Below are 23,900 nucleotides of genomic sequence, written 5' to 3' on the forward strand. Positions count from 1 at the left end.
ACCCTTCTCACCTCTGCAGGAACCTGTGGGCAAAGCCTGCCCTGCACCCCTGCATGTCCTCCAGCAGCCTGCAGGCCAACCCCCAGGGTACACACTGCTCAGATCCCCTCTCAGCCTCCTCTCCTCCAGACTAACCACCCCCAAGGCTCTCAGCCTCCTCTCCTCCAGACTAACCACCCCCAAGGCTCTCAGCCTCCTCTCCTCCAGACTAACCTCTCCCAGAGCTCTCAACCTCCTCTCCTCCAGACTAACCACCCCCAAGGCTCTCAGCCTCCTCTCCTCCAGACTAACCACCCCCAGGGCTCTCAACCTCCTCTTCTCCAGACTAACCACCCCCAAGGCTCTCAGCCTCCTCTCCTCCAGACTAACCACCCCCTAGGCTCTCAGCCTCCTCTCCTCCAGACTAACCACCCCCAGGGCTCTCAGCCTCCTCTCCTCCAGACTAACCACCCCCAAGGCTCTCAGCCTCCTCTCCTCCAGACTAACCACCCCCTAGGCTCTCAGCCTCCTCTCCTCCAGACTAACCACCCCCAGGGCTCTCAACCTCCTCTTCTCCAGACTAACCACCCCCAAGGCTCTCAGCCTCCTCTCCTCCAGACTAACCACCCCCAAGGCTCTCAGCCTCCTCTCCTCCAGACTAACTACCCCCAGAGCTCTCAGCCTCCTCTCCTCCAGACTAACCTCTCCCAGAGCTCTCAACCTCCTCTCCTCCAGACTAACCACCCCCAGAGCTCTCAGCCTCCTCTCCTCCAGACTAACCTCTCCCAGAGCTCTCAGCCTCCTCTCATCTAGACTAACCACCCCCAAGGCGCTCAACCTCCTCTCCTCCAGACTAACCACCCCCAGAGCTCTCAGCCTCCTCTCCTCCAGACTTACCACCCCCAGGGCTCTCAGCCTCCTCTCCTCCAGACTAACCACCCCCAGAGCTCTCAACCTCCTCTTCTCCAGACTAACCACCCCCAGAGCTCTCAGCCTCCTCTCCTCCAGACTAACCACCCCCAGGGCTCTCAGCCTCCTCTCCTCCAGACTAACCACCCCCAGAGCTCTCAGCCTCTCTCCACAGGACAAGATGCTCAACTGCCCCCAATCACCCTCGCGCCTCTCCGCTGACCTCCTCTCTCCAGCAGGTACAAACCAGCCTGTGCTTGCTGAGGGTTTGTGACTTGGCACTTAGCCAAGTGTGTGTTGGGGGTTGAGTTTCCACCTGAGCTTTACCTTCTGCAGGAAGAGGACAATCCTGACCAGCATCTTGGCATGCAGCTCCTCCAAGGTGAAGAGCGTCCGCGGCGTGCGGATGAAGATCTTGGTCTTGCCGTAAGCGACGTCGTGCTGGAACCCATGGCACTGGATCAGCTTCTGCACAGCATCTTTGTCTGAAGGGAGGTCATGGTTTGGCCAAGTGAACTCTGAGATCATCTTGTACCTGCAATTGCAATTGGCAGTGTGTCAACCTGCAGGCTCTCAGCATGGTCAAGCTCCAACGGCTTGAGGAAAGCAATCAGAGAATGAGTTGGGCTGGAAGGGACCTCAAAGCTCAGCCAGTTCCAACCTCTCTGCCATAGGCAGGGACAGCTCCCACTAGAACAGATCACTCAAGGACTCATCCAGCCTGGTCCTGAGCAGCTCCAGGGAGGTGGTGGAGCACAGAAGCACCCAATGTGATCTTTGATCACATTGGGTGCTTCTGTGCTCCACCACCTCCCTGGCAAACCTGTGCCAGGCTCTCACTACCCTCAACCTGTGCCATTCCCAGCCCTTGTCAATAATCCCTCCCCAGCCCTCCTGGTGCCCCTTTCAGATCCTAGAGGACCACTCCTCTCCAGGCTGCACAGCCCCAACTCTCCCAGCCTATGCTCACAGCAGAGCTGCTGCAGCCCTCTCAGCATCTTTGGTGGCCTCCTCTGCACTGGCTCCAACACTTCCATGTCCTGCCTGTGCTGGGAGCTGCAGAGCTGCACCCAGGACTGCAGGTGGGGTGTGAGGAGAGCAGAGCCAAGGGGCAGGATCACCTCCCTTGCTCTGCTGGCCATTGTGAGCTGAATTCTAGTAGCACTGAGGAGCTTCTAGATGTCACCTGTGGGAATCCCCACCCTCAAAATGCAAGAGGGCTGAGTACAGCAGAGGTGTTTCAGCTGGGGAAGTGCAGATCTAGATTAGCTCTAAGGAAGAAGCTCTCTTCCAACCAGCAACCCAACCCCACCATGGTCACTAAACCATGGCCCCAAGTGCCATGGCCACAGGTTTTTGGAACCTGTTGAGGCCCCATCCCTGGAGACATTCAAGGCCAAGCTTGATGGAGTCCTGAGCCACCTGCTCTAGCTAAAGATGTCCCTGCTGAGTGCAGGGGCTTGGACACGATGACCTTTGAGGCTCCCTCCCAACCCAACGCAGTCTCTAATCCAATGATGCTAAGTGCCACGGCCACAGGTTTCCTGAACCCCTCCTGGGCAGCCTGTGCCAAGCCCTGACCACTCTTGCTGCAAGAGGAAAATGTTCCTGCAGTAATTAATTCATCTCCAAGCTGCAGACATTTGTGTTAGAGAGGGAAAAAAGGGAGGCAAGCAGAGTGGCAGTGAACCCCCTGCGATACGAGGCAGGTCTGCTCTGCTGGCAGGGCCAGGAAGGTCTCTGGCAGGGTGCTGAGATGTGGCCCAGGTCACTCAGGGGGGCTGTGGATGTCCCATCCCTGGAAGTGCCCAAGGTCACAGATCTGTGACCACAATCTGTGATTCTGTGCTCCACAACCTCCCTGGAGGTGCTCAGGACTGGCTGAGCTTTGAGGTCCTTCCCAACCCAAGCCCTTCTGTGACTCTGGGACTGATAAATCAAGCAGGCACTTTACAAACCCTCTTCAGTTTCTCCTTAGGCTCAGGTGGAACCTCCTGGGTTCCAGTTTGTGCCCAGTGCCCTTTGTCCTGTCCCTGGGCACCACTGAGCAGAGTCTGACTCCATCTTCTCACTCCTCTCACCCTTTATCTCTTGCTGAGCACTGCTCAGCTGCCCTTTGGGGCTGCTCCTTTGCAGGCTCTAAGCCTTTCCTTGTCAAAGCCCTGGAGATCTGAGAGTCCCACAGCTCCCTGGTCAGGTGAGGGTCTCACAGGATGTCCCATCCCTGGAAGTGTCCAAGGTGAGGGTGGATGAGGCCTTGAGCAGCCTGCTCTGGCTGGAGGTCACAGAATCAGGCAGGTTTGGAAGGGACCCCAAGGCTCAGCCAATCCCAACCCCTCTGCCATGCCCAGGGACACCCTAACCTAGAGCAGGCTGCCCACAGCCTCAGCCAGCCTGGCCTTAAGCACCTTGAGCACAGCAGTGTCCCTGCTGACTGCACAGGGCTTGCAGCAGATGATCTCACAGGTCCCTTCCCATCCCTCTGGGATTTCCTGAGCTACCAAAGGAAAACCCCAAGCAGCACTGTGAGGAGCTCACTTCATCAACACCAGCCTGATGCAGCTTGACAGACCTCACCCCTGCCTCCCTGCAGCTTTGGCACTTCCATTATTCACCCTCTCAGCCTTCCACTGACCATTCATTTCCCCTGTCAGGAGGCAAAGCTGTGCTTTGCTGGCACTCAGTGCAAGGAGCCAGCTGCAATCCATTGTGCTGTCAGACAAGCTGGGTTGGGAACCTGGGGAAGGCTTTTCCCTTCTGCATCACTTTGGTGGCCATTCCTAACAGGTTTGTCACCAAGGCAGAGAATTGAGAGGCACAGCTTGTGTGAACACCACTGCTGCCTGCAGCTGATGCTGCTAGAACCACAGAGCCACACAGCTCTTTCCTTTGGAAAAGCTCTCCCAGATCATCCAGCCCAAGCAGCAACCCAACCCCACCATGGCCACCAAACCGTGGCCCCAAGGGTCATGGCCACAGGTTGCTTGAACACCTCCAGCCATGAGGACTCCACCACCTCCCTGGGCAGCCTGTGCCAAGCCCTGACCACTCTTGCAGCAAAGAAATTGTTCCTCCTCTCCAACCTAACCCTCCCCTGTCAGAATTTCAGGACATTTCCTCTCCTTCTATCACCTGAGACTAAGGAGCAGAGCCCAACCCCCACCTCCCTGCAGCCTCCTCTCAGGCAGCTGCAGAGAGCAGCCTCCTGTCCTCCACACTGCACACCCCCAGCTCCCTCAGCTGCTCCTCCCCAGCGTTGTTGTTGGCCACAACAACCCCAAGCAGCACTACAGGCTAGGGGCAGAGTGGCTGAGAGCAGCCAGGCAGAGAGGGAGCTGGGGGTGCTCGTAGGGAGTAGCTGCAGAGGAGGCAGCAGTGCCCAGGTGGGCAGCAGAGCCAATGGCATCCTGGGCTGGCTCAGGAGCAGTGTGGGCAGCAGGACAAGGGAGGTTCTTGTGCCCCTGTGCTCAGCACTGCTCAGGCCACCCCTGCAGTGCTGTGTCCAATTCTGGGCTCCTCCACTGCAGAGAGCTGTTGAGGTGCTGGAAGGTGTTGAGAGAAGGGCAGCAAGGCTGGGGAGGGGCCTGGAGCACAGCCCTGTGAGGAGAGGCTGAGGGAGCTGGGGGGGTGCAGCCTGCAGCAGAGGAGGCTCAGGGCAGAGCTGATTGCTGCCTGCAGCTGCCTGCAGGGAGGCTGTAGCCAGCTGGGGTTGGGCTCTGCTGCCAGGCAGCCAGCAGCAGAAGAAGGGGACACAGCCTGAAGTTGTGCCAGGGCAGGTTGAGGCTGGATGTGAGGAGGAAGTTGTTGTCAGAGAGAGTGATTGGCACTGGAATGGGCTGCCCAGGGAGGTGGTGGAGTGGCTGTGGCTGGAGGTGTTTTGGCCAAGCCTGGCTGGGGCACTGAGTGCCATGGTCTGGTTGGTTGGGCAGGGCTGGGTGCTAGGTTGGGCTGGAGGAGCTTGGAGCTCTCTTCCACCCTGCCTGATTCTCTGATTCTAACTCTTCAGCCATCCCCTCCCACCCTCACTGCTGCTCGCAGCGAGGAGATGAGCGCAGAGCAGAACCAGGGGAGGCACAAATCAAGCAGGGATGTGACTGGGCTGGCCACAGCTCTCTGGGAGATTTACCAACCCTGCCAGGCAGCCATGAGGGGAACAGCTGCTGGCAAAAAGCAGCAGGGAATTTCTGCATGAGATTTATGGAGATAATCAGACCTGGAGCAGACATTTTCACTGTACCAGGAACCACATTTGTGCTCTAAATAAAGCAAGCAGGCAGCAGCCTCAACCACTTCTCTCTTTAAAAGCCTCCAGCCCAAGCCAAGCATCAATCTCAATGTCTCAGCATTCAGGTGGGGCATGGACACAGCAATAAAGCTCCTCATTAGGGAGAGGCTGAGCTGCAGCAGTCACTCAGCAGCCTAAAAAAGGAGCCTGGATGGAAGCACATCACAGGAGAGCTTCACTCAGCAAAAGGAACCTTTTGAAGCAGCTGCTGGAGAGGGGAGAAGTGGAAGGGTCTGAGCAGGGTACAGCATCAGCCTTGAGGTTATAGCACACAGAGGAGGAGCTGGGGAGGGACTTGGGAATGGGGGAAGAGTTGGGGAGAGACTGGCAGAGGTTGAGGGTGGTGAGACCCTGGCAGAGGTTGAGGGTGGTGAGACCCTGGCACAGGTTTCCCAGGGAGGTTGTGGAGCACAGAAGCACCCAATGTGATCTTTGATCACATTGGGTGCTTCTGTGCTCCACAACCTCCCTGGAGATGTTCAGGACCAGGCTGGATGAGACCTTGGAGGTGTCCAGGACTGGGATGAGCTTTAAGATGCTTCCCAACCCAATCTGTGACTGATCAATGGAATCAGGCACTTCACAAAGCCTCTTCAGCCTCAGCACAGAACCTTTTGCATTCACCCTTGGCTTGGCAGAAGGATTCCCTCCTCCCACAGCCACTTCTCAGCACATCAATATTTTATGCTGCTGTCTTCTTGCCTCTTCTCCAACAGGAAAATCTTCCTGCAGTAATTAATTTCCCTGGGAAAATCTCCTACCTGGAGACACTGATGGTAGAGAGGCAAGCAGAGTGGCAGCAAAAAAATCTCCATCTTGTGAGGCAGGTCTTGGCCAGGGAAAAAAACCATCATGGAAGCATGGAATGGTTTGGGTGAGAAGGGATCTGGAAAGCTCATCCAGGCCAACCCCCTGCAGCCAGCAGGGACAGCCCCAACCAGAGCAGGCTGCTCACAGCCCCACACAGCCTCCCCTGCACTGCTGCCAGCCATGGGCAGCTCCCAGCTCTCTGGGCAGCCTGGCACAGGCTCTCCCCACCCTCACTGCCAAACATTTCTCCCTTCTCTCCACTCTCAAGCTCCTCTCTCACCTTCCAACCATCCCCCCTTGGCCTGGCCCAGCAGCTCCTGCTCACAGCTCTGGCCCCAGCTCTCTGCTGGGCCCTTCCAGCACTCCAAGGCCACCAGAAGGTCTCCCTGCAGCCTTCTCTCCTCCAGCCTGCCCAAGCCCAACTCTCCCAGCCTGGCCTCACAGCAGAGCCCTGCCAGCCCTGCCAGCACTGCTGTGGCCTCCTCTGGCCCTGCTGCAGCAGCTCCCTGCCTGTGCTGTGCTGAGCACTCCAGAGCTGCCCCAGCACTGCAGGGAGGTCTCAGCACAGCAGAGGAGCAGAATCCCCTCCCTGCCCCTGCTGCCCACACTGCTGGCATCAGCCCAGGCCAGGGCTGGCTCTGGGCTGGCAGTGCTCAGTGCCAGCTCATCTCCAGCTTTTCCTCCACCAGCACCCTCAAGCCCTTCTCCACAGGGCTGCTCTCCTGCCCTGCACCCCCAGCCTGGACTGATACTGGAGTTTGTTCCAACCCTTGTGCAGCATCTTCTACTTGGCCTTGCAGTACCTCATGCATTTCCTATGGCCCCACTTCTCCAGCCTGTCCAGGTCCCTCTGGATGGATCCCATCCCTCAGGTGTGTCACCTGCACCACTCAGCTTGGTGTCATCTGCAAGCTTGCTGAGGGTGCAGCAAGCAGCTCAGTATGAGCAGCAGTGTGCCCAGGTGGCCAAGAAAGCCAAAGGCTTCCTGGCTGGGATCAGGGATGCTGTGCCCAGCAGGAGCAGGGAGGGGATTGTGCCCTTGGGCTCTGCTCTGCTCAGGCCACACCTCGAGTGCTCTGCTCAGGTTTGGCCACCTCAGCACAAGAGAGCTGTGCAGGGGCTGGAGCCAGAGCAGAGGAGGGCAGGGAAGCTGGCAAGGGCCTGGACAGTAAACCTGATGAGCACAGACTGAGGGAGCTGGGGATGGGTAGTGTGAGGAAGAGGAGGCTGAGGGCAGACCTCATGGCTGCCTACAGCTACCTGAAAGGAGGTTGTGGGGAGCTTGGTGCTGGGCTCTGCTCACAGGCAATCAGGGTCAGAACAAGAGGGAATGGCCTCAAGCTGCCACTGGGGAGGCTCAGCCTGGACAGCAGGAAACATTTTCCCCATCAAGAGTGGTCAGGCACTGGAAGGAGCTGCCCAGGGAGGTGCTGGAGTCACCAACCCTGGAGGTGTTTGAAGGTCGTTTGGATGTGGTGCTTGGGGAGATGGTTTGGGGTGAGCCTGGCAGAGCAGGGGTCTGGGTTGGGCTTGGTGCTCCTGAGGAGCTTTGCCCACTGTAATCTTTCTGTGACTCTGTGAATAGCAGAGAAGGAAAAGCCTAAGCAGAGTGGATGCTGAGCTCTGTTTCTCCTTTCAATGAGCTCAGGATGATGGTGTTTAAAGACACCCCAAGGCAAACACAGCCTCGGATGCTGGGAGCAGCAGTGGAACCCTGGGCCAGTCCTGCTCATTTCATTCCTCCTCTGGCAGTGCAGTGCAGTGCAGTGCCACAGGCTCCCTCCCTGCAGCACGGAGCTCAGACCTGGCTACCACAGCAAGTCAGACTCCCAACCTCACTGATAATTATAGTGAGGCAGAACCCAAAAGAAATCTGCTCCCTGGCACCAGAAGCCTTTCCCCAGTCCTGCCTGGAGACCCTGGCAGCTCTGCAGGGCAGTTATGCCTTAAGCCTCCAGCTCTGCACCTCCTTTCCCCCTCCCTCCTCAGCCACAGACACAGGGCAGCATGCATGGGGAGGGGACAGAGTTAGTGACTCCCAGCACAGCTCTGCAGGGCAGTTATGCCTTAAGCCTCCACCTCTGCACCTCCTTTCCCTCTCCCTCTTCAGCCACAGACACAGGCAGCATGCATGGGGAGGGGGCAGAGTTAGTGACTCCCAGCAGAGCTCTCCAGCTCTGCACCTCCTTTCCCCCCTCCTTCTCAGCCACAGACACAGGCAGCATGCATGGGGAGGGGGCAGAGTTAGCGACTCCCAGCAGAGCTCTCCAGCTCTGCACCTCCTTTCCCCCTCTCTCCTCAGCCACATGGGGTTGGGGGGCAGAGTTAGTGACTTCCAGCACAGCTCTCCAGGGCAGTTATGCCTTAAGCCTCCAGCTCTGCACCTCCTCCCCCCCCCCACCCCCCCCCTCCGCCTGTGTCTCATGCAGCATGCATGGGGAGGGGGCAGAGTTAGTGACTCCCAGCACAGCTCTCCAGCTCTGCACCTCCTTTCCCCCTCTCTCCTCAGCCACATGGGGTTGGGGGGCAGAGTTAGTGACTCCCAGCAGAGCAGCATGCATGGGGAGGGGGCAGAGTTAGTGACTCCCAGCACAGCTCTCCTAAGAGCCAAGATTTCTGCGAGCCACTAAGTCGAGAGGCTTTCACGGCTCATTTTGGGTCTGTTCCTGAGGCTGCCTCACGCTTTTCTCCCTCCACCCTGGGGGGGGGGGGGGGGGGCACAGCTGTGTGGATGTCACTCACCCTGCAGGCTGTGCCGAGGCTTGGGTTACGCCTGCAGGCGCCTGGCAGGCGCCGCTCTGCCCCTGTCCCCCCACCCCTAACCCCCTTCGGAAGCCCCCAGGCTTTTTGGGGTGCTAACTTAGAGCTCCCAAGCCAAGGAACGCAGCAGAGCTCTTTGCCACTCGTGGTCCTGACGTGCGGAGCACAGGGCTGAAGCTGCAGCTGCCAAGGGAGGCAGCAGCTCTCTGGGGCTGCCATCTTCCTCCTGCAACTTGCCCAGGGCAGGCTGAGCTCAGCTCAGCTCCTTCAGAGCTCAGGGAAGTCTTCCTCCAGCTCAAGGGACGCTCATAAAGGACATCTGCTAATGTGCTTCACTTCACTTCCTACTGGCAGCTCTACCGAGCACCCTGCAGTGGTCTGGGGCTAAAATGCAGGAGCTTTGTCCACAGACTCACAGAAGGGTTAGGGACTGGAAAAGGCTCCCAAGCTCAACCAGTCCTAGCAGCAACCCAACCCCACCCTGGCCACCAAACCCTGGCCCCAAGGGCCATGGCCACAGCTTGCTTGAACACCTCCAGCCATGGGCACTCCACCACCTCCCTCAGCAGCCTGTGCCAAGCCCTGACCACTCCTGCACCAGAGACATTTTTCCTCCTCTCCAACCTAAGCCTCCCCTGGCACAATTGCAGGACATTTCCTCTCCTTCTCTCACCTAATCCCAGGCAGCAGAGCCCACCCCCAGCTCACTGCAGCCTCCTCTCAGGCAGCTGCAGAGAGCAATGAGGTCTCCCTCAGCCTCCTCTCCTCCACACTGCACACCCCCAGCCCCCTCAGCTGCCTCTCCCCAGCTCTGCTGCCCTTCTTTGGACCTGGTCCAGCCCCTGGAGCAGAGGGGCCCAAAACTAAACCCAAGACTCAAAGTGTGGCCTCACCATGCCAGAGGCCATGAAACTCTCCTCTCTAGGCTGAGTTGCTCCCTGCAGCCAGAGGCTGCTGTTTGATGTCCACACAAGCAGAGAGCTGTGTGAGGCAGCCAGGCAGGCACTCAGGGCTGCAGGTTCTTAACACACACCAGAGCTGCTCAGTCTCTCCATCAGTGCCACAGAGAGACTGAGGCACCCCCACCAAGAGTGCAGATGACACCAAGCTGAGTGGTGTGGTTGAGACTGAGGGATGGGATCCATCCAGAAGGACCTGCACAGGCTGGAGAGGTGAAGCTCAGGAGAAGCTAAATGACAAGGAAAGTTCAACAAGGAAAAGTGTAAGGTCCTGAAGCTGGGAGGGGGAAACCTTTGACATGAATCCAGGCTGGGGGATGAGGAGACTGAGAGCAGCACTGCAGAGAAGGACATGGGGGTGCTGGTGGGGGAGAAACTGGACAGGAGCCAGCAATGGGCACTGGCAGCACAGAAAGCCAAGGGCAGCCTGGGCTGCATCCAAAGCATAGAATCACAGAATCATAGAATCAAGCAGGGTGGAAGAGAGCTCCAAGCTCCTCCAGCCCAACCTAGCACCCAGCCCTGCCCAACCAACCAGACCATGGCACTCAGTGCCCCAGCCAGGCTTGGCTGCAACACCTCCAGCCACAGCCACTCCACCACCTCCCTGGGCAGCCCATTCCAGTGCCAATCACTCTCTCTGACAACAACTTCTTCGCTCCTTATTGCCATGCACCACCCAAAAGAGCCTGAGCCCCTCCACCTGACACCCACCCCCAGGTGTTTCTGGCAGCCTTTTCTCCCCACACCCTTCTCACCTCTGCAGGAACCTGTGGGCAAAGCCTGCCCTGCACCCCTGCATGTCCTCCAGCAGCCTGCAGGCCAACCCCCAGGGTACACACTGCTCAGATCCCCTCCCAGCCTCCTCTCCTCCACACTAACCACCGCCAGAGCTCTCAGCCTCCTCTCCTCCAGACTAACCACCCCCAGGGCTCTCAGCCTCCTCTCCTCCAGACTAACCACCCCCAGGGCTCTCAGCCTCCTCTCCTCCAGACTAACCACCCCCAGAGCTCTCAGCCTCCTCTCCTCCAGACTAACCACCCCCAGGGCTCTCAGCCTCCTCTCCTCCAGACTAACCACCCCCAGGGCTCTCAGCCTCCTCTCCTCCAGACTAACTACCCCCAGAGCTCTCAGCCTCCTCTCCTCCAGACTAACCACCCCCAGAGCTCTCAGCCTCCTCTCCTCCAGACTAACCACCCCTAGACCTCTCAGCCTCTCTCCACAGGACAAAATGCTCCAAGCTCCTCCAGCCCAACCTAGCACCCAGCCCTAGCAACCAACCAGACCATGGCACTCAGTGCCCCAGCCAGGCTTGGCTGCAACACCTCCAGCCACAGCCACTCCACCACCTCCCTGGGCAGCCCATTCCAGTGCCAATCACTCTCTCTGCCAACAACTTCTTCGCTCCTTATTGCCATGCACCACCCAAAAGAGCCTGAGCCCCTCCACTTGCCACCCTCCCCCAGGTGTTTCTGGCAGCCTTCTCACCTCTGCAGGAACTTGTGGTAGCTCTGCCTGTAGGCGAAGCCTGCCCTGCGCACCCGCACGTTCTCCAGCAGCCCCAGGTACTCCACCTGGTGGCGGCAGCGCTCCTCGTCGAAGAGCTGCGGAGCCTTCCTGTCGTTGGGCTTGATGCAGCGCACGTAGTAGGGCTCCTGCGGGCACACACAGCAGCGCTGCCGCCCGGCCCCCAGCGCGGCCGCACGGGGGCGCAGCGGCCACAGCAGCGCCGGGCAGCGCCCGGGGCGGAGAGGCGTCGGGACAGGGACACGTGGGGGCGTGGGAGCGTGGGGACGTGGAGCGTGGAGGCATGGAAGTGTGGAGGCATGGAATCAGGGAGACATGGAATCAGGGAGTCATGGAAGCATGGAGGCATGGAAGCAGGGAGACATGGAATCAGGGAGTCATGGAATCAGGGAGACATGGAATCAGGGAGACATGGAATCAGGGAGTCATGGAAGCATGGAGGCATGGAATCAGGGAGTCATGGAATCAGGGAGTCATGGAATCAGGGAGTCATGGAATCAGGGAGACATGGAAACGTGGAGGCATGGAAGCATGGAGGCATGGAAGCATGGAGACATGGAAATGTGGAGACATGGAAGCGTGGAGTCATGGAATCAGGGAGTCATGGAAGCATGGAGACATGGAAATGTGGAGTCATGGAAGCATGGAGTCATGGAATCAGGGAGTCATGGAAGCATGGAGACATGGAATCAGGGAGTCATGGAATCAGGGAGTCATGGAATCAGGGAGTCATGGAGCAGGGCAGAGTTGGGTTGGAGATCAGGAGGGAGTTCTGCACAATGAGAGTGGTGAGAGACTGGCACAGGCTGCCCTGGGCTGTGGTTGAGTCCTTGGCCCTGGAGATGATCCAAGGGCAAACTTGTTAGTGCCCTGAGCAGCCTGCTCTAGCTGGGGGGGAGGTCCCTGCTGCCTGCAGGAGGTTGGACAAGAGGACCTTGGAGGCTCTTTTCCAACCTGAGCCAGAAGCTCTTTCTCGACAGCAAAAGCCCACAGAAGGCCAAGGGCAGCCTGGGCTGCATCCAGAGCAGTGTGGGCAGAGATGGAGAGAGCAGACCCTGCCCCTCTGCTCTGCTCTGCTCTGGGGGGAGCTCAGCTCTTCAATCACATTGGGTGCTTCTGTGCTCCCCAACCTCCCTGAAGGTGTTCAGGACCAGGCTGGATGAGGCCTTGAGTGATCTGTTCTAGTGGGAGCTGTCCCTGCCCATGGACTGGATGATCTCTGAGGCCCCTTCCACCCCAACCCACTCTATGACTCCATGATCTGGTGTGGGACAGGAACCCTTCCCTGCTCTCATGCCACCAGCAGCATCGAGCTGTGCTTTGCTCCCAGGGGACTGTCCCTGGAGCAGACCCAGATGGCACCGAGGGGCATGAAGGAAAACTAAGCCAAGCACCCCCCCAGCAGAGCTGGCAGCATCCCTGTGCTGCCCACCCTGCAGGCAGCTCCCAGGAGCAGGCAGGGCTGGCAGGGGAGAGCGTGGGCACACGAAGGGTGTGTGGGCACTGGAGGCTCTGACGTCAGCTCCTGCTGCCCTGGTGGCTTCTCCTCTGCTGGCAGTGTGCCAGGGATGGTTCCTTCAGCCTGCTTTGGCTCCTTCCCTTCCCAGAGAGCTCTTTGCTTTGACCTCCTTCCTAGTTTCACTGAAGCCAGGTGGATTTGCTGCCTCCTGCTCCCCCTGAAGGGGTGAGGGCACTGTGGTCACTGCCCCCAAAGGGCTTGCCACCTTCTGTCTGCCTCCTGCCTCACACTCCTTGGCTCCCTCCTGATTTATTTCTTCATCTTCCCTCATGGTTTTGTTTCCTCTTCACCTCTCAGCCAATCTGTTTTCTCCTCTTGGCCACAGATGAAGATTTGTGGAGGGCATCCTCCACTCTGCACTCCTCTTTGCTTTGCCCACGCCTGCTGGTGAGAGGTGCACAGCTTGGAGTGGTGCCCAAGCTTGCTGCAAAGGTCTCATTCCTCTCCCTCCCATTTGGCTTTCAAGAGAGTTCCTTGGGTTCATCTCCTTCCTCCTTCTTCATGAAGCTGACCCAGGTGGATTTGCTGCCTCCTGCTCCCCCTGAAGGGCTGAGGGCATTGTGGTCACTGCCCCCCAAGAGCTGCCCCTGTGGGCACCTGTGGGACCCTGACATTCCTTGTGGTGAAGCAGAGAATCATCAGGGTTGGCAAAGCTCTTTCAGGTCATCAGATCCAACCTTCTACCCAGCACCTCCACGAGCACTAAGCCACCTCTCTGTCACCTGCAGAGTCCTTCTTGTACCTGAGCACTGCAGGACTTCTCCTGGCAAACATCTTCAAATGGCCTGCAAGTGCTGAAGCCAAACTCTGGAGGTCTTTGTGCTGACACTGCTGAGCTATAGCTTAGAATCACAGAATCAGGCAGGGTGGGAAGGGACCACAAGGAGCAGGCAGTGCCAACCCCCTGCCATGCCCAGGGACACCCTACCCTAGAGCAGGCTGCACACAGCCTCAGCCAGCCTGGCCTCAAACACCTCCAGCCATGGGGCCTCAACCCCCTCCCTGGGCAACCCATTCCAGCCTCTCACCACTCTCCTGCTCAACAACTTCCTCCTCACCTCCAGCCTCACTCTCCCCACCTCCACCTTTGCTCCACTCCCCCCAGCCCTGTCACTCCCTGAGAGCCACAGAAGTCCCTTCCCAGCTTTTTTGAGGCTTAGACTCCAGGATCTTTCAGCTCTTTCCCAAGTGAAACCATTCTCTGAAGTCAGGCAGGTGCATCCCACCCCTGCTGCCACTCCTGCCTGGCACTGCAGTGATTCCTTCTGCTCGCCCTTGGGACTGCCCTGGCCACTGCAGAGCTGCTCCTGGGGCTGTCACCCATGCCTCTGCCACTCAAACCTGGAGCAGGCCTCCCTGCAAAAAGCTCTGTGGCTTCAAGGGCAGCAGAGAGAGGAGAGGAGAGGAGAGGAGAGGAGAGGAGAGGAGAGGAGAGGAGAGGAGAGGAGAGGAGAGGAGAGGAGAGGAGAGGAGAGGAGAGGAGAGGAGAGGAGAGGAGAGGAGAGGAGAGGAGAGGAGAGGAGAGGAGAGGAGAGGAGAGGAGAGGAGAGGAGAGGAGAGGAGAGGAGAGGAGAGGAGAGGAGAGGAGAGGAGAGGAGAGGAGAGGAGAGGAGAGGAGAGGAGCAGGCTGGGTCTGTATCAGGCTGCAGAGGCAGCAGGCGAGGCGCTGGGAAGTGCCTGCACAGGCAGGAGCTCATCTGTCAGCCCAGCTCCAGTGTAATTAAAGCCTCTCAGCAACGACAGGGGAAATTGTAAAGCAGATTATTCCATGCTTACAATCCCACCAGCCCCAGCTCTTCAGGGGGATAATTATGCAGCTCCCATTATTGCACCATGAGGTTGTCAAGCCTGGGAGCTGCATTTTATGAAGGGAAGGAGGGAAATGGAGACACAAAGGGCTGGGTTCTGAAGGCTGTTCAGATGCCTAATTGCAAATGATTGCTTCCTTTTCAAGCCATCTCAGCAATTCTTAGATCTCTAAGTGTTAAAAAGCAAAGAAGCCAGTCTGAAACCGTTGGACCCTGACTAAACTCCTCCTGCAGAGGTTCCTTTTCCATGGTTTATAGCTCATTAGATGAGAGAAGGGATAAGGAGAGAGGACTGGAATCAGTGCTGGATTATTCAGTCAGGCAGAGTGATGAGTTCCTGGAGATGAAGGCTGTCAATCCAGAGAGGAGAGGCAGGGGAGAAAGAAGAGTCAGACAAAAAGAGTTAGAGGGAAGGAGGGGGGAAAGAAAAGGAAAGAAAAAGAGATGCAAGCCCAGACAGAGCTCCTAAAGAAACACATCCTTTACAGCCCTGGCAGCCAAAGGACTTCCTCTGCCTGCATCTGCCAGAACAGGCACCCACAGGAACCCACCAGAGAGCAACCCTCAGGACCTGTGCTGCAGAAGCATGGCAGTGAGGCTGGCTGCTGGGGCTGGCAAGCAAAGCACTTCTGTTCTGCCTGCCAGAGCTGTCTGCCTGCAGGACAGCAGCACTGGGAGCTGCCACCGCAGCTCTGCCCCTCCACAACCACAGCTCCTGAGCTGTCAGACCTGGCTGGGCCCAAGGAGCACAGACTCAGCCCCTCTCTGTGCTGAGCTCCTCTCTGTGCTGAGCTCCTCTCTGTGCTGAGCTCCATTCTGTGCTGTGCTCTTCTCTGTGCTGAGCTCCATTCTGTGCTGTGCTCTTCTCTGTGCTGAGCTCCATTCTGTGCTGAGCTCCTCTCTGGGCTGAGCTCCTCTCTGGGCTGAGCTGCTCTCTGGGCTGAGCTCCATTCTGGGCTGAGCTCCTCTCTGGGCTGAGCTCCTCTCTGGGCTGGGCTCCATTCTGGGCTGAGCTCCTCTCTGGGCTGAGCTCCTCTCTGGGCTGAGCTCCTCTCTGGGCTGGGCTCCTCTCTGGGCTGAGCTCCTCTCTGGGCTGAGCTCCTCTCTGGGCTGAGCTCCATTCTGGGCTGAGCTCCTCTCTGGGCTGAGCTCCTCTCTGTGCTGAGCTCCTCTCTGGGCAAAGCTCCTCTCTGGGCAGAGCTCCTCTCTGGGCTGTGCTCCATTCTGTGCTGAGCTTTATTGTGCTGAGCTTTATTCTGTGCTGAGCTTTATTCTGTGCTGAGCTCCTCTCTGGGCTGAGCTCCATTCTGGGCTGAGCTGCTCTCTGGGCTGAGCTCCTCTCTGGGCTGAGCTCCTCTCTGGGCTGAGCTCCTCTCTGGGCTGAACTCCTCTTTATGCTGAGCTCCTCTCTATGCTGAGCTCCTCTCTGTGCTGAGCTCCTCTCTATGCTGAGCTCCTCTCTATGCTGAGCTTCTCTCTATGCTGAGCTCCTCTCTATGCTGAGCTTGCCCACTCACAGCTCCTCACCCCCTGACCAGCTCAGCTCCTCAGCCAAGCAGAGCCAGAGGAAGGCAGCAGCTGCTCCATGGGCAAGCTGCACCCTGCAGATCAGAGTGGAAGCAGAAATGTTCACCTTCAAGGCCAGGTTGTCCACCAGTGCAATCATGGAGTTCTTGAAGAGGGTAGCAGCTGTCAGAGGCCTCTTGGTTACCTCTGTGATGCTCAGTTTGCCTTCAGGCCACATCATCTTCAGCACGGGGTTGGAGCTGGAAGACAGGAACCTCTTTAACTGCAGAGCCCACCAGCACCCCCAGCCCCCCCTCCCCCCAGCTCAGCAGCTTGCCTCTGCCTGGGCCTGCTGCTCTCTGCAGCTCAGGAGGTATCAGCCAAAGCACTGTGACATCCCCAGGCCAAACACCTCTTGCTCTTGAGGTGCACAGTTCAAGCTTACAACCCAACATCCTGGCAGGATGACAGCAGGTCCCCCCCTGCAGAATGTCCTGGAGATGTGCAGCAATGTCCTGGCAAAGCTCCTGCAGCAGTCATCTAGCAAGCTGCAGGCTGCATGCAGCACTCACCCAGCAGCAGCAGCTGCCTGCAGCACTCACCCAGCAGCAGCAGCTGCCTGCAGCACTCACCCAGCAGCAGCAGCAGCTGCCTGTAGCACTCACCCAGCAGCAGCAGCTGCCTGTAGCACTCACCCAGCAGCAGCAGCAGCAGCTGCCTGTAGCACTCACCCAGCAGCAGCAGCAGCTGCCTGCAGAACTCACCCAGCAGCAGCAGCTGCCTGCAGAACTCACCCAGCAGCAGCAGCAGCTGCCTGCAGCACTCACCCAGCAGCAGCAGCAGCAGCTGCCTGTAGCACTCACCCAGCAGCAGCAGCTGCCTGCAGCACTCACCCAGCAGCAGCAGCTGCCTGCAGCACTCACCCAGCAGCAGCAGCTGCCTGCAGCTCTCACCCAGCAGCAGCAGGCTGCATGCAGCACTCACCCAGCAGCAGCAGCTGCCTGCAGCACACACCCAGCAGCAGCAGGCTGCATGCAGCACTCACCCAGCAGCAGCAGGCTGCATGCAGCACACACCCAGCAGCAGCAGCTGCCTGCAGCACTCACCCAGCAGCAGCAGCTGCCTGCAGCACTCACCCAGCAGCAGCAGCTGCCTGCAGCACACACCCAGCAGCAGCAGCTGCCTGCAGCACTCACCCAGCAGCAGCAGCTGCCTGCAGAACTCACTCAGCAGCAGCAGCAGCTGCCTGCAGCACTCACCCAGCAGCAGCAGCTGCCTGCAGCACTCACCCAGCAGCAGCAGCTGCCTGCAGCACACACCCAGCAGCAGCAGCTGCCTGCAGCACTCACCCAGCAGCAGCAGCAGCAGCAGCAGCAGCAGCAGCAGCAGCAGTTGCCTGCAGCACACACCCAGCAGCAGCAGGCTGCCTTCCTGACATGAAGGGTTGCATCAGAGTACAGAGCAGCCCACAACAGCCTCCCCCACCTCAAAAGCTGCCTCCAGTTCTGGCCTCCCCATCATGAGAAGGACACAGAGCTGCTGGAGTGAGTCCAGAGGAGGCCACAAAGGTGAGCCAAGGACTGGAACTCCTCTGCTGTTAGGACAGGCTGAGGCAGCTGGGGGTGTTCTGCCTGGAGAGGACCTTATAGAGGAGGACCCTTAGAGCTGACTTCCAATAGCTGAGGGGATCCTACAGGAAGGCTGCAGAGGGACTTCTGAGAGAGTCTAGAGAGAGGCCAAGGGGGAATGGTTTGGAGCTGAGGCAGAGCAGAGTTAGAGTGGAGCTGAGGAAGAAGCTCTGCAGTGTGAGGGTGGTGAGAGCCTGGCACAGGCTGCTCAGGGAGGCTGTGGCTGCCTCCTGCCTGGGGGTGTTCAAAGCCAGGTTGGATGAGGCCTGGAGCAGCTGAGTCTAGCTGGGAGGTGTCCCTGGGCATGGCAGAGAGGTTGGAGTAGCTGAGCTCTGAGGTCCCTTCCAGCCTCAGCCATTCTGTGACTAAAGAGGTCAGCAGTGGCCCACTGGCAACTGGTCCCAGAGCCTGGTTAAGGCCAAGTGGAGCAGCAAAGGCAATCTCCACAGAGCTGCTTTGGTTCCAGACCAACACTTTAAACTGAGATCAATTAAAGCCTTCCCAGGAAACTGAGCAGCCTTTGGGTGGGGGCAGTGAGACAAGATCAGACCCCACAGCAAAGAGGCTGTTCCCTGGCACTGCACACACAGTGAAGAGAGCAGCACTGACACCTTAAGTCTCCTCCAGCATCCACTCTGCACTGACACAGCAGGCTGCAGCTGCCCTCAGCAGTGCTTTGCTCCCTACCTGTTGTACATCAGACGCTTGAAGTCCTGGAACAAAGTGTCCTTGTTTTTGTCGATGAAGCCAGAGACAGAGTAGCTGAAAAGGAAAAGGGAACAGTGAACTGAAAAGAACCACAGAATCAGGCAGGGCTGGAAGGGAGCACAAGGAGCAGGCAGTGCCAACCCCTGCCATGCCCAGGGACACCCTACCCTAGAGCAGCCTGACCACAGCCTCAGCCAGCCTGGCCTCAAACACCTCCAGCCATGGGGCCTCAACCCCCTCCCTGGGCAACCCATTCCAGCCTCTCACCACTCTCCTGCTCAACAACTTCCTCCTCACCTCCAGCCTGAACCTACCCATTTAATCCTCAGCTATCTCCTGAGGAGCTCCCTCTCGGTTCTGCTGGCAGGAGGAGCTGCACAAAGCCTCCAGCTCTGACCCACTGCAGTGATGCTCCAGCCAGCAGCTCTGCCAGTCAGCAGTTCTGCACACATGGGCACCTTTCACTTCTTCTTCACCTCCCAGCCCATTGCTGCCAGGCTCTGGAACCATTCTGCTGCAGGCTTCAGGCACAGAACACTTTTCCTCTAGGATCACAGCATCACAGAACTGTCAGGGCTGGAAGGGACCTCAAGGATCAGCCAGTCCCAGCCTCCCTGCCATGGGCAGGGACACCTCACACCAGAGCAGGTTGCTCAGAGCCACATCCAGCCTGGCCTGAAACACCTCCAGGGATGAGGCTTCCAACACCTCCCTGGGCAGCCTGTGCCAGGCTCTCAGCACCCTCCTGCTGAAGAACTTCCTAATGTCTGCTCTAAATCTGCCCTCCTCCAGCTTGGTTCCATCCCCCCCAGTCCTGGCACTCCCTCACAGCCTCAAAAGTCCCTCCCCAGCTTTCTTGTAGCCCCCTCCAGGTACTGAAGGCCACAAGAAGGTCTCCTCAGAGCCTTCTCCTCTCCAGACTGCACAGCCCCAACTCTCTCAGCCTGTCCCCACAGCAGAGCAGCTCCAACCCTCTGCTCATCCTCATGGCCCTGCTCTGGACACCTTCCAGCCCCTCCAGCTCTTCCCTGTCCCAGGAGCTCCAGACCTGGGTGCAGTACTGCAGGGCAGGGCAGGCTCCCTTCACTGATCCTCCCTGTGCTGTGCTCTGAGCCTGCTCAGAGTGCTTTGGGGTGCCAGGGCAGGCAGTGACACCAGCACACCAACCAGGGGGCTGAGCAGGGTTTGTTAGCTCAGTTCAGCTTTGCTCCACAGGCACTGCTGGGGGCTTTCTTCCCTCTCCCTTTCCACCCCTCCTGCAGCACTGCCCTCTCCTCACCCCCCTCACCCCCCTCACAGAATCACAAACTAACCAGGTTGGAAAAGCCCTCTGGGATCAAGCCTGGAGCTGCCTTTGCTTCCAAGGCTTTGCTGTGGGAGAATCACAGAACCACAGAATGGTAGAGGTTGGGAGGGACCTCTGGAGTTCATCCACTCCAACCCCCTGCCAAAAGCAGCAGCACCCAGGGCAGGGCACACAGGAACACATCCAGGTGGGGTTGGAAAGGCTCCAGAGAAGGCTCCACAACCTCTCTGGGCAGCCTGCCCCAGGGCTCTGCCACCCTCACAGTGAAGTAGTTTCTCCTCATGTTCCTGTGGCACCTGCTCTGCTCCAGCTGGCACCCAGGGATGTCTATAACTATCTGAGGTTGGGGGTCAGGAGCAGGGGGACAGGCTCTGCTCACTGCTCCCTGGGCTAGGACCAGCAGCAGTGGATGGAAGCTGCAGCACAGGAGGTTCCAGCTCAGCACAAGGGGGAACTTCTTGCCTGGAAGGGTCCCAGAGCCTGGCACAGGCTGCCCAGAGAGGTTGTGGAGTCTCCTTGTGTGGAGCCTTCCCAGCCCTGTCTGGATGTGTTCTGTGTGCCCTGAGCTAGCTTGGATGGTGCTGCTGTGGCAGTGGGGTTGGACTGGATGATTTCTTTGGGTCCTTTCCAACCCCTCACATCTGTGACCCAGTGCCCCTTGTGCTGTCCTTAGCCAGCCCTGAGCAGGTCCTGGCTGTGTCCTGCCCACACTGCCCTGCACATCTCAATCCCCAGCACTGAGGGCAGCCTCAGGCTGCTCTCTCCCAGCTCCCAGCCCCAGCTCCCTCAGCCTGGCCTCACAGGAGATGTTCACTGCCTGCAGCAGCTCTGTGGCTCTGAGCTGTTAAAGTGGATCCAAGGAGCCAGTTGAGAAGAGAAGGCTCAGAGGAGACTTCATTGCCATGGGCCAGTACAGAGGGGAAGGCTACCAGGAGGATGCAGACTCCCTTCTGACAGGGAGTCACAGAAGCACAGAATGAACCAGGCTGGAGAAGAGCTCTGAGACCATCGAGTCCAGCCTAGCACTGAACCCTTCTGACTAACTGAACCTGGCACCAACTGCCTCATCCAGGCTCCTTTTGGACACCTCCAGGGATGGGCACTTCACCACCTCCCTGGGCAGCCCATTCCAATGCCAATCACTCTCTCTGCCAACAACTTCCTCCTAACATCCAGCCTAGACCTTGCCCTGCCACAGCTTCAGGCTGGGTCCCCTTGTTCTGGGTGCCTGGCAGCAGAGCCCAACCCCACCTGGCTACAACCTCCCTGCAGGCAGCTGCAGACAGCAATGAGCTCTGCCCTGAGCCTCCTCCTCTCCAGGCTGAACAACCTCTCCCCATCCTCTCATTCGCTTTCAATCCCAAGCACATAACCAAGCCTAAGCTTTAGGAGACTGCTGCACTCTGGGATTCTGTGGGGCAGCTGCTGTGCTTCAGAGCAGAGCTCAGAAGGTTGGAGCACTTCAAAGGTGGCTGAGAGACAGAAACAGAAGGTGCAGCTTCATCCCTGAGAGCAACTCACATCACATCCCCAGCGTAGTGCTTGATGCGGAAGTCTCTGTCGAACTCCAGCGTCTTGTCAGTGGCACAGAGCTGAAAGAGATCCACAAACAGGCAGACATCAGCCCAGCAATAAAAAATGGGAGTTCTTCCTCTTCCCAGGTGCAGGTGTGGGTGTGAAATCCTGCTGGAATGCTGCTCTGGAAGGGGGTTTAGGAGGGTGCCTTCATAAACAGCTGCGTAAAACCAGAGATGCATGGAAGGGGTTGGAGGGGACCACAAAGATCAGCCAGTTCCAACCCTCCCTGCCATGAGCAGGGACACTTCCCACCAGCCCAGGATGCTCAAGGACTCATCCAGCCTGGTCCTGAACACTTCCAGGGAGGTGGTGGAGCACAGAAGCACCCAACGTGATCAAAGATCACGTTGGGTGCTTCTGTGCTCCACCACCTCCCTGGCAAACCTGTGCCAGGCTCTCACCACCCTCCACCTCCTGCCATTCCCAGACATAGTCAATAATCCCTCCCCAGCCCTCCTGGAGCCCCTTTCAGATCCTAGAAGACCACTCCAAAGTCTCCTAGAAGCCTTCTCCTCTCCAGGCTGCACAGCCCCAACTCTCTCAGCCTGGCCTCACAGCAGAGCTGCTGCAGCCCTCTCAGCATCTTGGTGGCCTCCTCTGCACTGGTTCCAACACTTCCATGTCCTGCTTGTGCTGGGGGCTGCAGAGCTGCACCCAGGACTGCAGGTGGGGTGTGAGGAGAGCAGAGCCAAGGGGCAGGATCACCTCCCTTGCTCTGCTGGCCACTGTGAGCTGAATTCTAGTAGCACTGAGGAGCTTCTAGATGTCACCTGTGGGAATCCCCACCCTCAAAATGCAAGAGGGCTGAGTACAGCAGAGGTGTTTCAGCTGGGGAAGTGCAGATCTAGATTAGCTCTAAGGAAGAAGCTCTCTTCCAACCAGCAACCCAACCCCACCATGGCCACTAAACCATGGCCCTAAGTGCCATGGCCACAGGTTTAGTGCTCATGGAGGCTCTCAGGGAGTGACAGGGCTGGGGGGAGTGGAGTAAAGCTGGAGGTGGGGAGAGTGAGGCTGGAGGTGAGGAGGAAGTTGTTGAGCAGGAGAGTGGTGAGAGGCTGGAATGGGTTGCCCAGGGAGGGGGTTGAGGCCCCATGGCTGGAGGTGTTTGAGGCCAGGCTGGCTGAGGCTGTGTGCAGCCTGCTCTAGGGTAGGGTGTCCCTGGGCATGGCAGGGGGGTTGGCACTGCCTGCTCCTTGTGCTCCCTTCCCACCCTGCCTGATTCTGTGATTCTAAGCTATAGCTCAGCAGTGTCAGCACAAAGACCTCCACAGTTTGGCTTCAGCACTTGCAGGCCATTTGAAGATGTTTGCCAGGAGAAGTCCTGCAGTGCTCAGGTACAAGAAGGACTCTGCAGGTGACAGAGAGGTGGCTTAGTGCTCGTGGAGGTGCTGGGTAGAAGGTTGGATCTGATGACCTGAAAGAGCTTTGCCAACCCTGATGATTCTCTGCTTCACCACAAGGAATGTCAGGGTCCCACAGGTGCCCACAGGGGCAGCTCTTGGGGGGCTCAGCCCCAATGCCCTCAGCCCTTCAGGGGGCGCAGGAGGCAGCAAATCCACCTGGGTCAGCTTCATGAAGAAGGAGGAAGGAGATGAACCCAAGGAACTCTCTTGAAAGCCAAATGGGAGGGAGAGGAATGAGACCTTTGCAGCAAGCTTGGGCACCACTCCAAGCTGTGCACCTCTCACCAAGAGGTGTGGGCAAAGCAAAGAGGAGTGCAGAGTGGAGGATGCCCTCCACAAATCTTCATCTGTGGCCAAGAGGAGAAAACAGATTGGCTGAGAGGTGAAGAGGAAACAAAACCATGAGGGAAGAAGAAGAAATAAATCGGGAGGGAGCCAAGGAGTGTGAGGCAGGAGGCAGAGAGAAGGTGCCAAGGTGCAAGCAGCGCAGCAGAGGCAGCCCAGCGCCTGCAGTGCCCAGGCTAGGAGGGGCAGAGAGGAAAGGAAGCTCTGGGGCCATGCCAGCAGACAAAGGCCTTCCTCTGTGTGCAGCTGCTCACCAGCAAGGGGCCAGGGAGGGAGGCTCGAATGGCTTTTCTCAGCCACCCAGAGCACACCTCCAGAGCCACCTGTCGAGAGCAGAGCTGCAGGCCAGGCGGGGACGTGATGGAGAGATGCAGCTGCTGCTGGTGCTGCTGCCAGGGGGACCCGCAGGGCTGCTGCAGCTCCCCCTTCACGCAGCCACCAGTGCAGGGGCTTGGCCTGCCCCGGGTGAGCTCAGAACTGGTTCTCTTCAGGGCTCTGAGTGCTCAGCTCAGAGCTCAGGCTCTGCTCCCCGAGGCACCTGCTGCAGCTCAGGGCAGGCTGGCACAAGCCAGGGGCTGCGGCAGGCAGGGAGGCGCTGATGGGGAGGGTCACTGCCAAGGGCTGCCCAAAGGAAGGCTCTGCCCTGGACTTGTTCCTCTGCATGCCAAGGGCACTGCCACAGCTTGGAGGGCAGGGAGAAGCTGATGGGGAGGGTCACTGCCACAGCTTGGAGGGCAAGGAGTCAGGGGTGGCACCTGCAGGGAGGAGCAGACAGGACAGGTGAGCCTGAACTGCCCAACAAGGGATTATAGCCCAGGGATGGCATCTGGAGGATAAAACTGAGGGATCCCCAGGTCTGCCTCTTCT

General features: G+C 58.4%; 1 protein-coding gene across 3 annotated transcripts in view; it reads right to left on the reverse strand.

Moving 5' to 3' along the window:
* Positions 1–23,900, reverse strand: part of MYO1D (myosin ID) — a 271,655-nt gene that overhangs the window by 125,175 nt on the left and 122,580 nt on the right. For 2 of the 3 annotated variants that reach the window (XM_064174228.1, XM_064174227.1), the window contains exons 12-16: positions 21,226–21,296; positions 18,378–18,452; positions 16,190–16,322; positions 11,191–11,357; positions 1,216–1,423 (exon numbers count right to left, since the gene is read on the reverse strand). In XM_064174228.1, the coding sequence (XP_064030298.1) occupies positions 1,216–1,423; positions 11,191–11,357; positions 16,190–16,322; positions 18,378–18,452; positions 21,226–21,296 (654 nt within the window). Of the gene's footprint in view, positions 1–1,215; positions 1,424–11,190; positions 11,358–14,762; positions 14,907–16,189; positions 16,323–18,377; positions 18,453–21,225; positions 21,297–23,900 lie in introns of those variants that run through there. The other variant, XM_064174229.1, reaches the window with a different exon arrangement.

The sequence above is a fragment of the Pogoniulus pusillus genome, chromosome 40 (assembly GCF_015220805.1).
Source record: "Pogoniulus pusillus isolate bPogPus1 chromosome 40, bPogPus1.pri, whole genome shotgun sequence".
Lineage (NCBI taxonomy): Eukaryota > Metazoa > Chordata > Aves > Piciformes > Lybiidae > Pogoniulus > Pogoniulus pusillus.